This window comes from Homarus americanus, unplaced genomic scaffold (assembly GCF_018991925.1).
Source record: "Homarus americanus isolate GMGI-L3 unplaced genomic scaffold, GMGI_Hamer_2.0 scaffold31037, whole genome shotgun sequence".
Classification (NCBI taxonomy): domain Eukaryota; kingdom Metazoa; phylum Arthropoda; class Malacostraca; order Decapoda; family Nephropidae; genus Homarus; species Homarus americanus.
In genome coordinates, this window is record NW_024722227.1 from 1,349,867 (window position 1) to 1,367,801 (window position 17,935).

General features: G+C 38.3%; 1 protein-coding gene across 5 annotated transcripts in view; it reads right to left on the reverse strand.

Annotated features, from left to right (window-relative positions):
* The window catches only part of LOC121862263 (inactive rhomboid protein 1-like), a 109,460-nt gene that overhangs the window by 2,953 nt on the left and 88,572 nt on the right, over positions 1-17,935 (reverse strand). For 3 of the 5 annotated variants that reach the window (XM_042360371.1, XM_042360374.1, XM_042360375.1), the window contains exons 11-14: positions 9,024-9,101; positions 8,693-8,781; positions 7,732-7,972; positions 6,337-6,437 (exon numbers count right to left, since the gene is read on the reverse strand). In XM_042360371.1, the coding sequence (XP_042216305.1) occupies positions 6,337-6,437; positions 7,732-7,972; positions 8,693-8,781; positions 9,024-9,101 (509 nt within the window). The remainder of the gene's footprint in view (positions 1-6,336; positions 6,438-7,731; positions 7,973-8,692; positions 8,782-9,023; positions 9,102-17,935) is intronic. The other 2 variants (XM_042360372.1, XM_042360373.1) reach the window with 1 other exon arrangement.

Consider the following 17,935-nt stretch of genomic DNA (forward strand, 5'->3'; position numbering starts at 1 on the left):
CACCAACCACCTACCTGCTGGCATACAAATTAATCTATTGTTTTTTTTTTACTTAGACTTGCAGTGTAGGGGCACTCTTTCAATTTTATGTTGGTAAGTTCTTAAATTTCAATGCTTATGATACTAAAAAGGCATTGCATTTAAAACCAATCTCTCAGAAACCTCGCCTCATCACAGGTCATGTTTCCAAGAATTGGCCCCTCATTTCTCTTTAATAACCCCATTGAAAATCTAAGTACTGTACAGTACATTGCAGCATATAAGTCGATTTTTGAAGCTCAAATTCTTGTCTTCAAAACTAGGGGCCGTCTTATACAACAGGTATAAAATGTCAACCTCCAAGTATGGCGCGACCACTAGCATCAGACATACCAGTAGGTCTCAGTCACTCAGTACTGGGTTGCAATTTAATTCCCAGCACTCACAACTAAGTTTTACCTAACTGTTGCATTTTTCCAGAAGGGTAACTGTTACTGAACTCAGCCAAAGGTCAGTGTTTACACTAGTCATATTATGGGAGCCCCTACACTTACCCGACACCTTTCAAAACATTAAAATATCTTTCGGTGTTAACTACCGTATGTTTTTACAAACAACCATTACCAGGGCAGTTACTTTTAATGTTTATTGTTAAATTGTATAAAAATCCAGTCCGGTGTATTCATATAATTCACCTGGATTTTGTAAATGCACAGTCATTCAACCGCACGTATGAACACACAAACCGTCTGGACTGATGCTGGTGCAAAAAGGTTTTACTGTAACCCTAATTACAAATATTCTTATGGGGGAAAACAACATTATAAAGCATTTCACTGCAAGTTGTATTTCTCTGTAACACATCTCTGATGTATAATGAAGACCCTCTGTACAGGACAAAGGCAGACCAGGCCATCCTGTATCATTATATCACCATTTGGCTTGCCTGCATCACAAGCTCAAGATGACAGCATCTGCTAGTGAGTACAAACGCCAGTATTCTCGCTGACACCAACTGTAGGAGCATCAAGGATACCATTATACATGAACAACTATGCTGGACTGGCCATGTTATCTGCACAGATGGCAGTAGATAGCCAAAGCAGCTACACTGCAGTCACCTAACAAATGGTAAATGCAATGCTGGAAGGCAACGGTTAAAGGTATAAGGATAGTCTTAAGACTAATGAGAAAAGTGCCAAATTGACCCCCTCATCTGGGAGTCAATTACTCCACACTGTAACGCTTGGAGGAGCACCACACAAGGTGTCAATACTTTCGAGTTAGCCCGACTGCAAACCGAGACAGACAAGCACCTCCACACTGGCAACATCAGCCTCTACAGTCCCCTCAGAGCTTAACAACGAAGGTGACATCATTAATAACTCGTATAATTGTATCATAGCTGGATGATCATCGTAATAGAATCATGAATTCGCAAATACTGAATCTAATTCCTTTTAGCTAAAATAGGGTATGGTACCAGGGCAACCAAGATTAACATTTGTCAAAACATTTTGTGTTAGAAATGATATATGTTTCAGAGATGGTGTTGATGTTTGTATGAAGTGAGTTTTTGTAATACAAATTCATATACCCTGTATTTTAACAAAAAGAATAGTTTTCTCTACGTATAATTCAAGTCTGAGTATACAAATAAACACATAACTTACTGTATATCACTCAGGATATATTTGTCTACCCTACTAAAACTGGTTTCTCTAATATAGAGTAAAGGCATAAAAATTACAATACCATACTTTAATATGACTTAAAATAAAGAAAAAAAAAGAAAAGGAGAAAAAAAAGAAAAAAAGATGAGTGTATGTGTGGAGGCAGTGAGCTGTACTGTGTCACCGAGGACCACCGAACCCGCCCATTACATGTCCCCCCCCCCCCAGTGTGACATCACGGCATACACACGCACGTCTCAGAGTCAGCTGGCTAACTGCCTGGCTGAACTGTGTGGTGTCACCCAGATGATGGTTTGAGTGTGGAAGGAGCTAATTTTTTGTACATAAAATATGTGCTATTGTGTTTTATGATATGCCATGTAACAATTTTATTGTTTATCACAGCAATTTTTGTGAACAAAGCAGTTATAGCACTACTGGTGGCAGACACGTGAATGAATGACTTAAGTTGCGTTTGGATTGTTGGACTAGATTAGAATTTTTACTGAACAGGACCAATGGGGACAAAGTTCAGATACAGTACCTGGAAGATTCAGATACTGCAGTTGGAACTTGGATAAAAAGAATTACACCGTAAATTAAATAAAATCTACGATAAAGGATTTACCACAGAATTGGAGACGTTCTGCATAGTGGCTGGTTTGACATAAATGGGGAAGTTGTTGGGTGTTAATGGGTGAGTACTGCAGGAATCAAATTTTACCAGGGAGTGCTGAATGTTAACTCTGGTGCCCTAGATACTCTGTGATGCAATGTATAGTACTTTATAACTAAAATAATGGGGTGTTACAGCAATCTCCCGCATCCATGTACTGGGTGGAGTGAGAGGGAGAAGACGGTACAACACACACACGAGAGAACTGACTAACTTCGGAGTGTGTGCGGGAGATGTGCATCTGCCAACGGTTGGTCAAGAAAATTCTAAGAACCTCACGGATAGCTGAATTTCGATCACGAATCTTGAATAATGGGTCACTAACATATTTTCTTAAATAAGTGAATTTGCAAATATGGAGTTTGCAAATACAAAGGGATAAATGGATTTTGTTCATTTACAATACAGTCAACCCTCGTTAATTCAGACCCCTTTAATCCGGATTTCGGATAAATCGGACGAAATCTGAACTGTCCATATCAAATTTCTGGTTCTGGGATTGTCCCAGTTGCAATTGGGGTTGCAATTTCAAATTCTGTGTCACTACTAAGGAATAACAGTCTCTGGTGCACTCTAAGATTAAGAGAAAACGGATGACTCAGGCGTCCTGAAGTGAGAGAAAACGGACTCCTATGATGGGGCACTCAAATAAACATACACATAGCTGTATAACGCAATATTATGCAATATTAACCCCTAAATCGGTTAATTGGAACAATCGTCTAAAACGGACACCCTTCCCCCCTATTAGTCCGTTTTAACGAGGGTCGACTGTACTGTATACTGTACAGTATTGTACATGTACAGTGGTTTTTGCATAAATAAATACAGTTCTGTGTCTGTCAGTGCAATATGCATAGTTTGGACTCTCAGAATACTTTCTCCAGTACAGTAAAGCCTCCGATAACAACAGTTCGACCAACAACTTTTCATATTTAAGACCCTAGTTAATTTAGGACCCAATTACATTTACGTCCTTATTTCAATATTCATAGTTACGACCAAAATATAATAAAAATATAATAAAATTATATTTTCATATAAATAATAACTAAATCCCAATAAGTATTATAAAAAAAAAGAGAAAAAATTTATGGAAAAAAAAAATGAAGAGCGCCTTGCACAAAGAAACTGCCTGGCTAATGAGTGGTAATGCGCATCGCCAGTAAACAACAGTTGGAGCTTGGCGGTCCCGTTGTTTTCACGCATCTGAACAGGAACAGGAGAAATACTTTTTCAGGTTTCTTACAGCATTTTTGCATCCCTATTCAACATGAGCAAGAGAGCAAGTGGTGGTAGTGTTGTTTCAAAAGCTAATAGAAGTGTATAAGCTTAGCCGAGAAACTGGATGTGTTAAAATGGTATGAAAAAGGCGAGAGGTCTGTGGATAATATATGGAGCAAGCAATGAACATATTTTCTTTAGTGGATCCATTAACCCTTTGGATGCGACATGCAGGTAAACCCGCCCAAAATATTATATTAATTAAATGCGACAAGCGGGGATATCCCACGGCCTTGAAAAAACTACCCCAAATGAGACGACATGCGGACATATTATGTATTGAGGTATAGGAGTATTTCCTGAATGCAATATAGCTTATTTTTGTACTATTTTGTTTGATATTATCTGAATATGTAATACATATCTAAATTTGCTGTTTAGTAACCAAATTGATTAAATTTATTTGCCATATACCAGACATTGATTTATACCAATTTCCTGCATTTTTGGGTATAAATGTCATTTTTTCTCTAAAATTTGCACACATATGTGAATTTTTGTTCCAGATTTGGAAAATATACTAAAAGTTCTCTAGGAAAAACATATAGAAAATGTGATTATATGAAATTCATTTTTGGCAGGATAATTGACACTTTTCAGGAACCGGCGCGAAATTTAATTACGCACCTAAAGGGTTAACAGAACAAAGCATTAAAATTTAAATAAATGCAAATGACCTCTACATGAAGACGTATACCTGGTAATGAGAAAAGAAAGCAGCTGTGCAAGGTTCTTTCGACAGCTTTATTATTCAAAGGCCTAAACCATCAACTTCAGCTACACCATCAAATTCAGCATCATAAGCAGCTTCAACATCAACTTCAGGTTCAGTAACAGTTTCAAAGCTATAGCTTCAGCCAGAGTTGAACCTGATGACTTTGTCATCTGAATAAAAACTCACACAATATTCATTGGCTGTCCTTATGCTTTAGACTTTACCACCATTGGTGAGTAGAATTTTTGTTTTACATTCGTAAATTTTATTTAAAACATATATGAACAGTAAATAAGTGTTGTTTTCTTATTCATATGTAAAGAAATGACGATATGTTTCACATGTACGCACGTTGGCGTTCCCAATCGTCTCGCTTTATTTATTTACCATTATTAGTTAGCTACTTCGTGTTCCATTTATTAACATTAAATAACATTACTTAAAACATACATACAGGTATTTTAATTTTTTAAATTAAGTTCACTACAGCTACAACCAGGGTTTTATTTTCTTCAGTTTCTTACGTAGAACCATCGTCACTCACAAAAACAATGCCGCCTTGTCTCCTCGTTTGTGTTTTAAAATTCTATATATTATTAATGAATTGCATTGTTCATTTCACACATACTGTATACAGTAAACATTAATTCAATCAAATACATATTCAGTAATAAACAATAATGAATCTTTTGTACATATTCTTAAGATAAATGACTATGTTTCCTTGAGTGTGCACGCACTGTATACATTGGTGTTCCATTATCAGTCTCACGTTTTTCTTTAATATCAGTGGTTATTTCTACTGTACATTAAATAACATACATATTTATTAAATTAATTTTGCTACAACAACAAACAGGGTCTTATTTTCTTCAGTTTCAGGTGGACAACTGACATTATGGGTGTAAACACTGACAACAATGCCGTCTCTTATCCTCTTGTGTGTTTTAATATTCTACGTATTATTAATGAATTGTATTGTTCATTTCACATATATAAACATTAATTAAATCAAATACATATTCAGTAATACACAATAATGAATCTTTTGTACATATTCTTAAAAAGATAAATGAAACGGTATCCTTAAATGCGCACGTTTATGTTGGCGTTCCCAATCCGTCTCTTTTTTTTTATTTTCTTTGCCATTAGTGGTTAGCTACTTCTATTGTTCCATTTATTAACATTAAATAACGTTACTTAAAACATATACTGTACTGTATATTCATTTTTTTACATTAATTTTACTACAGCTACAATCAGGGTCTTATTTTCTTAATTTTCTCGTGAAGAACTATCGTCCCGGATTCCCGGCTGTAAACACAAACGAAAACAATGGCATCCCATCTCCTCTTGTGTGACCATATTATTATTCATTTATATTGTATAAGATGCATTCAGAAACATTATTTAAAGAATATAGTTTGCAATTTTCATTAATTGTATTGTTTTTTGGGGGGAAAAAGGGTAAAAAGCCACACAAACGATATGAAAAGGTCACACTTTGGAATGCATTTCATTATTATTGCTTTATTTTAATGATAATTAATGATTCGCGATAAGATGATTCACCTTACACTGCAGTATTGGAGGACACATTACTGTCTTTATTCGAGGCTTTACTGTACCCGAAAAAATTCCAGGGATGTGTAATTTTTTCTGGGGATAAGAAATTTGTCTCAAAACCGGGAATCTCTCATTCTTGGAAGAGCTCTGCAGCAATATTCCAGCTTACACTCAATACCCAGAAATCTCTCATTCTCAGAAGAGCTCTGCAGCAATTATTCCAGTTAACGAGGATAGCACTGTACTATATATAGTGGAAATCTATGAGAAAATAGGTTTTGAGTTGCAGGAACTTCTCAGAAAATGTAACCTTTCCATAACTCAAGGGATGTCTGTAATGTATAGTCAGTATAGTATATAAAGCTTACAATCTTCACTTCTTATAAAACACTGAAATGTCTCAAAACATAAATTACCTCCTGATGAGTATTGATATATCTTACCCTGCATGAATAAATAAAGATGTCCACAATCTATAAAACTGGTCTGGAACATCAGGGTTGTGAAACGGTATCATACCACAAACGTTGTTCAAGCAGGAAACCTGTTGGTGTTTAAAAGAATTAGCTGCAGCCTTCATAATTCATTAATAGAATGCTTTATACTTTTTAAATGCAATTACGTTCCATGCTGAAGATACAGAAACCTTATAATCACTCAGTCTGTCTTGTAATTTATAATAATGTATCTCCCTTCTGAGGGTGGCCATGATACAAGAGCCTCCAGACTGGCCATCACTACACATTTCCATATACTAATACTGTATGGCTAATGACCAGTATGACTAATACAAACAGTACATAAAGTAAACATGGAACTGTGAGAGCAAAAGTAATAAAAGTTGAGAAAGATGGGACTTATGCCTGTCTTAAAGGTGTGTGTGTGTGTGTGTGTGCATGCAAGGTTAAGGGGTTGAAAGGAACTTCACTTTCTCTGAGAAAAAAAAATTCTTCAAATTTCTCCAAAATGTGCCACTGATGTAGCCACTTGTAATTCAGTGTGGAAATAATATAGCAATTTTAAATTTCAGTGTGACTGAAGTTATTTTAGAGATTTTTTATCCTTGGAGTATAATAGCAACAATATTAGAGAGAGCGAAGTTGACTGGCCTAAGGCTTTAAGAGGGACACATGACCTGACTGTGTCTAAAAGAACAATTGGAGGGAAACCATGTCAAATGGGAGCCGTAAAGCGAGATAGTATGGAAGTGATACAGGTGGGGAGCAACACACAAAAACGCTGACATTTCCAGGTCACTTGGTTTTGAATGAGCATCTCTGCTGCGTGAACACATGGGATAGATACTAAGAGCAAGACAGACATAATGGCTGGTAATTCTGATGATGGTCTTCACAAGTGTAATGTTTTGAAGTAGCTTTAAAACCAATATGATTTTTTTTTCTCACTCAAACAAGCTCTCTCCCAATATACAGTGAGGTAACCAGAGCCTATAAATAAGGAGCCTGAACCTGACAAAGAAAACCAATATGATTTTCAAAGGTTAAATTTTGTACAACTGAAAATGGAATAAATAGGTAAGACCAATCTGGCCTTGAAATCCAGTATTACAGAAAAGCCAATTGAACAGAAGAAACATCTAATAAGAGTAGAATCTGGTGAACAGAGAATTATATTATTTTCCATTACTAGTAAGTGAAGGCTCTGATGAGAAGTTATGTTAGTCACCAACAAGAACTTTACTCAAAAATACATTCTGTAATTATAATGCCACTAACATTAGCCAAGTCCTTTATCACTGAGGTCAATCAAGACTGTGAGTACATTTTAATAAGAGGCAATTGCAAGGGAATTTGCAAGAGACAGATGAAAACACATACCTGAGAGCAAAGCGTAGCCTCTTCATGGAAGTAGCCGCGCACAAAATTACAGTACTCCCGCGTTGTAATTCGACACTCTCCATGAATGCCTATACAGCAGGGGTGGCCAATAACTTCACACGCCATGTGCTCAGCAGCGTGGATCTTTTTAACCGCTGCTATTCTTTTCCGGCAAATTGGCCACCGAGTGATGTCATCGGGCCATTCATGTGGGGGGACAGATGCTGGTTCTTTGCAGTAACTGTAATATTATGAGAAAAAGTTAATGTTATACAGAGAAAAAGTTCAAGTTTTATATAAGAAAGAAAAGAAAGGAAATGCTGGTTCAACCTTACCATTTTGTCTGAATCTATGATTTCCTTTCACTCTTGCAAACCTCTTCAATATAATGTCAGGTGGCCAGAACTAAGAGAACACACAGCCTCTCTTATCACTGACTGTTCTTCATTCCCTCTTACCTGTTCTATCTGAGAATGAAAAATCAACTGCTCTTTCAAGATTACAATTTTAGTTCCTGATTACTTCTTTAAAATACCTGTAGTAAAATGAGAATTAAGGGGCTATTTGAAGTATATAATTTCAGTTGCCTATACGAGTCTTTAAAACTGTGAGAGTTAATTAGGGACTCTTTATAAGATTAATGCTGCAGCTATAACATCAATATCCCCCCAACAATTAATTACTCTCTCCAAGTGAAAATATAACAATTATTTACTGACAATTATTTACTAACAGTTAAGGAAATGTCTGAAATCAAAATTAACTGGAGTTCATTATAACCAATAGAAAATCCCTTCAACATAATTTTGTTTAGCTGAACTTAATCCTTCTCAGCAAATATGTAAAACAACAAGATTTTAGCTAAACTTGGTGATTGAAGCAGGGCACTAAGTGATGAAAACACTGATTTATGAGTTGAGAAAACAAACTCTCCAAAACTTGAATAATGAATTACACTTACTTTGGGTCTTGTCCACACACAGAACCAGAAAGGCGTCCATCTGGCCCCTTCGCCAACTCACTCCATTTTTTCCAGACAGATAACCTGGTCTAAAAAAAAAAGAGAAACAAATGTAATTTTTAAGTTCCAAGCTAATTTCATTCACAAAATATTAAAATCTTGTTTTATATACGATTAGGAAAAAATATCTAGGAAATACAATTCCTTTTCTATTCTGGTAAACCATTTCCCCCCACACTTTATGGTAGCTGGAACTGGGAGCAAAAAACACTTTTCCCCATTCATTCACGAGCTGTTGTAACATCCCCCTACAGGCTCTCCCCTCACTCACATGCTCTGCTGCTTCTTCTATGTTCACCTCACTCACTACAGGTACAGTCAGTTTTTCTAAAACGCGGTAGTTGCATTCCTGAAAAACACCACGTTGTAGTAACAATTAATTCAACGGGAATAAAAGTTAGGTGGTAGTACGTTCAAGAACACCAACATGATTGACATGGGACCCACTTTCATTTTCATATCATTGTTAGTTTTGATGTTGGTGTCATTCGTGGATATATCTCTGATAAACAATAGGTTTCGGTGGTGCCGATCATGGATATATCCGTGATGAAAAGTTAGCCAGTACCTCATGGCATTACATGCAGTACAAGTAGCTTGATTTTTATGAAGTGTTTCATGCACCTCTAGGCCTATGTTTTGATAACACTGCCAGCCCAGCAGTGCTGCCACACATCACAGGATCATGCATCAATTACTGCCTGACTTGCAAGCATGCAGCATGTCATATAAGTGATCTTTCCTGAAGAAGCTGCTGAGCTCACTCTTTTGTATGAGCCTGAGTCAGAGTCAGAGTCAGAGTGTGTGTGTGTGTGGCCATGTTACCCATATGGACGACAGTAGACTGCCAAAGCAGCTACTTTACAGTCACCTAATGAATAGTTAATGTAACGCTGGCGGGCAACTGAAAAGGTACAAGGATACGTAGTCTTAAGACAAAACTGAAAAAATGCCAAATCGACCCCCCCCCCTCACCTGGGAGTCGATTACTCCTCATCATAACGCTTGGAGGAGCACCACACGAGAAGGTGTCAATACTTTCGAGTTAGCCCGACTGCATACCGAGGCAGACAAGCACCAACGCCAGAAAGACGTTGCTGCCGCCCCTCCTGCACCAGATGCAGCCCTACACATATGCAACGAATGTGAACAACTCTGTGGGTCCCGTATCGGCCTCTTTAGTCACCTCAAAACTCACCATCCTAGGTGACATCCTTAATAACTCATATCATTGTATCATAGCTGGATGATAATCATACTCGATTCCGAGTGACAGCAAAGTAGTAGGGAAGTAGTAGTAGTGCCATACGCTGATGACCTTAGAGGAGCAGGAAAAGTGGAGGACATCAAAAAGTGGTGGGACTTGGTAACATCGCGAGGCCCACAAATAGGGTACCACCCAAACGCCAGCAAGTCCTCATTGTGAAGCCAGAACATTATGAATGGGCAATGGAGGTGTTTGGCGGAAGTGGTCAAAATAACAAAGGAAGGCCAAAGACACCTAGGCGCAGTAATTGGCACGACTGACTTCAAGACCGAGCAGGTAACGGGAAAGGTGAATGAGTGGGTTAGGGAAATCCAAGCTCTGTCTGAGATTGCTAACACAGAGCCACATGCAGCTTTTGCGGCATTCACCCATGGAGTCAAGCATCTCTGGAACTACCTGATGCGGACCATCCCTGATATCAGACCCCTCCTTCACCCTCTGGAAGATGCTATCAGCGTCAATTTCATTCCCAAACTAGTGAAACACCCTCACTTAACCCCAGCAGAAAGATCACTCCTTGTACTACCACCAAGACTGGGAGGAATGGGACTAACCAATCCAAAGGAGATTGCTGCCACCGAACATCAAAACTCAGTTAAGCTCACAGCAGCCCTCACGGACCACATAATAGCTCAGAACGCAACAGGGGAGGTGGATACCAGCGAAGTAAACAAGATTCAAAGGTCCATTACGACAGAACGACAGCACGGCCAAAGTGATAAGCTGCAGCAAGTACCAGAGAATTTGAAAAAAAAGTAGCTATAGCACAGGAGGTGGGCGCCTCGAACTGGTTAACTACGTTACCGATAAGGGCAAATGGTTTCAGTCTCAATAAACAAGAATTTACAGATGCCAATGCTCTAAGGTATGGTAGGCTAGTAGAAGGGTTGCCCTCCCAATGAGTGTGTGGCTCTTCCTATGACGTCGATCACGCCATGGTGTACAAGAAAGGGGGCTTCATATGCATGAGGCATGACGAAGTAAGGGATCTCACAGCAAATATGTTGAAGGAAATCTGCCGTGATGTCATGGTAGAACCGACCCTCCTTCCATTGGACGGTGAGATCTTCCAACATAGGACTTCAAACACATCCAACGAAGCCCGTGTTGACGTCAGTGCTCAAGGATTCTGGACGCAGGGACAGCGAGCCTTCTTCGATATCAGGATAATTTATCCCATGGCTGCATGTCACCGTAACTTAGCTCTCGATGCTGCACACAGGAGGAACGAGAACGACAAGATAAGGGCATACGGGGAGAGAATTCAGAAAGTTCATCAAGGCAGCTTCACTCCTCTAGTGTTCACAACCTCTGGTGGGATGGGACCAAGTGCAAGATGTTTCTACGCCTTACTTGCGGAGGTGATCAACAAACAGAAGCAGCAGCCCAGAAGTTATGTTACAGCCTGGATGAGATGTCAAATGTCCTTCTCTCTCCTTTGGTCAGCTTTGCTCTGCCTCAGGGGAACGAGAGCTTCGGCCCCAAAGCCGACAACAGTTGCAGATATTGACTATGAGGTTAGTCACTGAATGCCGCATAGACCTGCGGCTCAACTAATTCAACACAGCTAGGATAACTACTTATGTATTAGGATATTTAATATTAAGGCAATAAAATGGCAGCGAAGGTGTGGCTATTGGGGAGGCTGGAGGCCATTAATTAAAAAAAAAAAGTAAAAAGTAGTAGTAGTAGTAGTAGTAGTAGTAGTAGTAGTAGTGAGTGTGTGTGTGTGTGTGTGTGTGTGTGTGTGTGTGTGTGTAGGAGGAAGATATTCATATAAATAAGATATAGACACCGTATATACAGTACAGTATATTGTATAACAAAAAATGACAGTGACACTACTTTCACATTTATTTGCTGAGAACCAGACAACAAAGAGTGGCTAGCAACCATGACAACTCTGCCTGTGAGCAGATAATACCTAAGGTAGGAACTAGGGAAATACTTGGATGCAATCAGCACATATGGAAAGAAAAAATAATCAGCTGAAATATTTTGAAAAATAACTTCGCTTGCAGTACTGTACACATGAAAGTGTAACTCAAAACCCATTACTGTATACATCGACGAGTACGGAGTTTCACTTGAATGAGCAGAAAAGCAGTAGAGAACGATGAATAAAATATAAATAATACAATAGATAAATGTAATGTGTCACACAAATGCCCGCATACACCTACAAAGCAGTGAGTATGATACGCGTCTCCATTGCACATAATACATGTAACTGATTGGGAAATATGATTAATTACAATACTATTCAATTATTGATAACAACAATAAATGGAAAATCAATATATTGCACAGCATTTTACACATCCATATGTACTCGAGCACGCTCCAATATTCATACTTCATATCACTGACCAGCTGACTACACACGAGTGTTGTTTGCCAAATCATAACAACAACAATTACATAGACTTGGCGATATACGATAATATAATGGTTGCCCCTCGTGTAATGAGGATGGCCGGCCCAAGGGCCACCTAGGCATGAATTTGTTTAAGGTGTAGAAGCTGTTCCCAACACAACAACCACACCCTGAGTTAACAAGCTGCACGACCCAGTGTCAAGGAATAGTCCGAGACGAACCGGACAACTCGCCAACTGCACCGGCTAATCATTACCCCAGAACACGATTAACATCCAGGTACCCAATTGGTGCTGGGCAGACAGAGGCAAATGGTGTAAAGAAACTTAGCCATAGTTTCACCCAGCCCGGGGATTGAACTCAGGTCTGGTCGCTTGCGAGGCGAGCATGCTGACCATTACACCACGGGTGTCGGTGTTACCTCTGCAATATATCTTCGTGTGTTGCGGGCTAAAAATATAACATACAGTATTGCCAAGAGTACGTACATACAGGACAAAGAAGTGCAAGATATGGTAAGAGCACAATGAGTACTACTACTGGAGGGGCTAACAACTGAGAGCTGTTCCCATGGTGACAGACCAAGGCCATGACCAAGAGGGCCCTATATTGGATTGCCAATAATCAGCAAGCAAAATTTTTATGATTTACAAAGTTTTATGACTATTCTGAGTTGATTTCTGCAAGATTTTATTTTACTTATCTATTTTTTTTACTTTTTTTTGGCGGTGGCAGGGGGCTGGTTGTCATTTAATTATAATACATTATGGTGACGTAAGGGTTAATGGAATACAAATATGAAAAGGGGGGAATAATGATTGTTACAGGGTGTTAGTGTACTTTGCTATGCGATAGAAAACAAAGCAGTGAAGGAGGGCGCAGATGAAAAATGATGAAATAATACGTAGTGGAGTGCGACTCCCTTAATATATTTTAATAATCAAACCAACTTAAATCAAAATATTTCTATCTATAAGAAATGTAAATAAACTTATAAGAATGTTTTAAAACTCGTCACAAGCAGAGAAAATTGTTGTCTGAGATTAGTGGTGGAGCAGGAGATGGAGGATGTGAGGGTTCATACCACTTTATCACATCTAATTTTTGTTCAAGAGTTATAGCTTTTCTTCATTTTATTTCACTTCCACTACCACCACTACCAGAATGCTTCACACCCTTGCCACACATTGTAATTTAAAGCACATCCATAGTATATGACCCCACTAATATGCATATGACTCCCTGAACTGCCCTTACACTTGGGTTTCGCTCTCACGAGAGCCAACCCACCCAGCATCTCTCGCTAGTTCAGCATGTTTATCACTTGTCCGTGAATGAGAAAAAATACAAATATAATCAATACAACACTCAAATGTGGCTTAGAAATCAAGAAAACACTGTAGAATATAAAACAAAAACAAACAAATGAAGAGCATGGGTGTGTATGAGTTGGAAGTGAATGTTTTTGTGTGGAGGCAGCTGGGGTGTAAATGTGTAGCCAACTCATCATTCCAGCCATGCTCCCTCCCTCCCCCAAAGTGAGTCAGCTGGGTGATTGCCCACCTGAGTTGCTGAACTGTGTTCTATTGCCCTAAGGATGGTTTGAACATGGAAGGAGGTATTCTTTGTACATAAAATAATACAGTATACAAGTACAGGTACTCCTCAACTTGCGACCTACTCGATTTACGACCACCCGGACATAAGAACCGCATTAGTCGTATAAATATTATTCAAATTACAGTACGTATCTTCGAGTCCTGACGTAAGTGATCGCGCTGTGTACTGACAAAATTTTAGTTTGTAATTCCTTTTAAAATGGCTGGCAAGCATAAAAGTGAGAGTTCTCGTGGTGCTGAGAAGAAAAAGAAGCCAATTTTAGATTTTCTATGTATTATTTTCGCATTTTCGAATTACGACCAATTCGACTTACGACCTGGTCGTCGGTCCCTAACCCCATCATAAGTCGGGGACTGACTGTATACAGAACTGGTAAATGTGAGGAATAAATAAAAATAAAAATAAATAAAATACTGTAAAAGAAAAAATACTGCATTGCCATTGGGCAATTATTTCACTACACATGGGGCAGGAGACAGTAAACAGCTGAAATCCTTCACACCGCTCTCCCACTCTGCTACACAAAGAAATGTTTATTCCTTATGTTTTTTACCTTAATTTTTATTTTTATTTTTTTGTGAATTCTGTATGAAAATTTGTGTGTACATGTAACGGAGTAAAAAATAAACAAAAAAATAATTAAATATTGTAATACTGTAATAAGAAAAATTATGATATCTACCTGAAATTACCAGGGGCCATATTTAGACCTGTGGGGGCCTTGGTGGAAATCAGATGTGGGGGCCCCATAGGTACTCAGATAATTGAGAAATAATATCTGCTATGATACATAACTAACTTTATTATACATAAAAATTTTATAGCACAGTTTACAGAAAGTACATCAGATCGAATCCATGATGTTGCTAACATTAAAAAACCGAGTTAAGTTGTGGCAGTTGCTAGATTCCATTATAGGTATCCTTCTTTTAACAATTGTTAACTTAACGATTTTTTAGTTTAGCGGTTTAAAATTTCTAACACTATTCTCATTATACAATCATCAATTTTCGGTTTAGTGATCTCTCATTAACGGAAGTGCTCTGCATCAACTGTTCCGGCTAGAGGGGATATCACTTTATATATAATCCCTGTGATTGACAAAATTTAATGAAAACTGATGAATCAGAAGCTGCCTCTACTGTTCTTAACCAATGTAAATATGATATGTTTTGAGTAACTGATACAGTATATGCAAAGGTAAATTTTTTTTACATTTCATAAAGAAAACCAGTACAAGTTCTCATCAATTTGGCAATGAGATAAAATGGTATGGTGTATATTTACAAGCTCAACTATTATAAAGTAAGAAAAGCAAAATGTTTATGAAAGCCAATAACATGCACTCTAAGATTACCATTACCATCACATCAATGAACTACAACAATAACCAAACCAATTACAGTATATCCTAAAATTCATGACTGAACTGTACTAAACTACTGAATTATGAAAGAAATAGTGTTGTACAGTACAGTACTACAATAATATACAGATAAATACTCAAAGCTCTACTCCATTCTATGTTTAATATAATATTGTATATCAATAACCTTCTATCAGCCATTACAGAAGATAATGCTACCCGAGTCGGCAAGCATTAGAGAGGACAAAATGAGGATTTACAGATAAACCTCGATAAACAATGTCTCGTTCAATGATATTCCACTTTAACAATGATCATGAATTAAGACCATCTCGCTATATACAATAAAAAAAAAATTGCTTTAACACTACCCATCGAATATCCATTGGTTGGATTTTTTTTGGTTTGTATATACAGCATTCCCTTAAAGCTTGCTGGGGTTAGGTAAAATGGACCCCGTGAGAAAGCAAAATCCGCGAGTTTTTCAAGCCAGTCCCAGAAGTGTGCAAAATACATATACTGTACTGTATAAATTGCTATATGCACATGGATAACAACATTATGTATGCATAAGACAATATAATAAATATGAAATAACATAAATAAATAAACAAACATGAAATAACACTAGTATAGTCTCGATTTACGCGGATTTGGTTTACGCGGCACCTTGCCAAACCGAAAATTTTTATTTACACGGTTCATTCCATCATTTACGCGGCAAGCGGCGCAGGCAGGGTGCACACAAGGTCGCCCAGTCAACAAAACATTACCGAGTTCTTCACCCGCCACCCACCACAGCCGGCCCAAGTCAGTGATATTGAGGATATGGGCTTTAAGGGGTTTGACAAAGAGGCCCTGCAAGCCTCTGTGGTGGATAGTGATACAATTGATACAAGTGATACAGGTGAGGGCCAATAATCTGCCCTCTGTCTTGGAACCAACCCCCCATCCCCGTGTGCCCAGCCATCTCTTCTACTAACGTAAGTGTTAAAAAACCTAATATTATTGATATTTCTCTTAAATATTAATTGTGTGTGCATACCATCATAAAATTAAGATGTTATTTTTACTACAACGTACGTATTGTGTCGGAAAAAGTGTAGTTTGGGGGTCGGCCCAGTCTCTATTTCAATTAATCCCATATGTTCTGTTATTTCGTTTACGCGTGTCTCGTTTTACGCGGACCTCCACGGGTTCAATTAACCGCGTAAATGAAGACTATACTAGTATATGCACATGAGATCCACACAGTGATAGTTGTGGTAGTGAAAATGCAAAGACAATACCTCTGAAACATTAGCTGATCTGGTGCACAGGATGTAAACAATCCCTGTACTGGACAGTTCCTAGTGAACATGCCCGGTACAGATAAGTATTTGTAATGTGTATACCGTAGGTACCTATGGGGGTACCTATACGTATAATTATATCCTTTTGTATTAAATTAGGTATATATCTCGGCCTACAAGGTGACGGGGTGTATAAGACGACCCCCAAAATTTCCATTTAAAAAGTAGGTTTTGAGCTCTATTCGCTGAATAAGACTACCCCAAATGTGACACTTACCATAGGGAGCTTACTGACCCAGTAGTCCTTTACCAACCATCCCACTGACCAGTGCTGTTTACACATCCTTGGTTATTTAAAATAAGGCCAATTCACTTCAAGTAATGGCATCAAATGTTACCGGTTGGTGTAGTGTAAACACTAGTGACGTCACTTAAGCGTCTGTTTATTTAACTGGCACTAATGTCGGTGTCGAGTAAAATTTTTCCATTTACTTGAAATGGATTTACCGATTTATTTGTTTACTTATTTATTTATAATATAATGTACTATATTAAACACACTGCAAGTATTTTCTTTAATTTATAAACTTGCTTTGCGACAAAGGGAAGCTATACCCGGTAAGTGAAGTTTACCTGATACATTTACAGTCTGCGCGGATTGTTAGATCGTGTGCTGAAAAAATATGCATATTTACGATTATGTTATATAAATAAAGTCAAGTAACACTTACCACTTCAATTAATACTTTGTAGTGTTTCCTCTGCGCTTCAGACAGTCTTTTAGCCTTCGAGGAACACTGTCAGCAAGGTTTTGCAAGAGGTCAAGTGGCAAGTTAGCCCAGGTATCCTTGATGGCTGCCTCTAGCTTCGGGATTGATGTGGAGTCAGCGTCGCGCAGACGACGCTTAACAATGGAGCACAAATTTTCTATTGGGTTAAGATCTGGGCTACTGCCAGGCCAGTCATTAAAGAAAGGTACCTCACAGTCTTTGAGCCACTGTATGACACTTTTAACAGTGTGGCATGGGGCACCGTCCTGCATGAAAAGGCTTGCCTTAGCTTTATCAAATGATTCAGGTAAGAAATCACTGAGCAGTTCAAGATAGTTGTACTGATTCATCATCTGGTTCTTAGGGAGGATTACTAGTTCACCAACACCATAATATGTAAAGGAAGCCCAAATCATAAGCGAGGCAGGGTGCTTAACAGTGTTTACAGTGTACTGTGGGAGGTGTGCGTCTGAGTGGGGTGGGCGGTACAC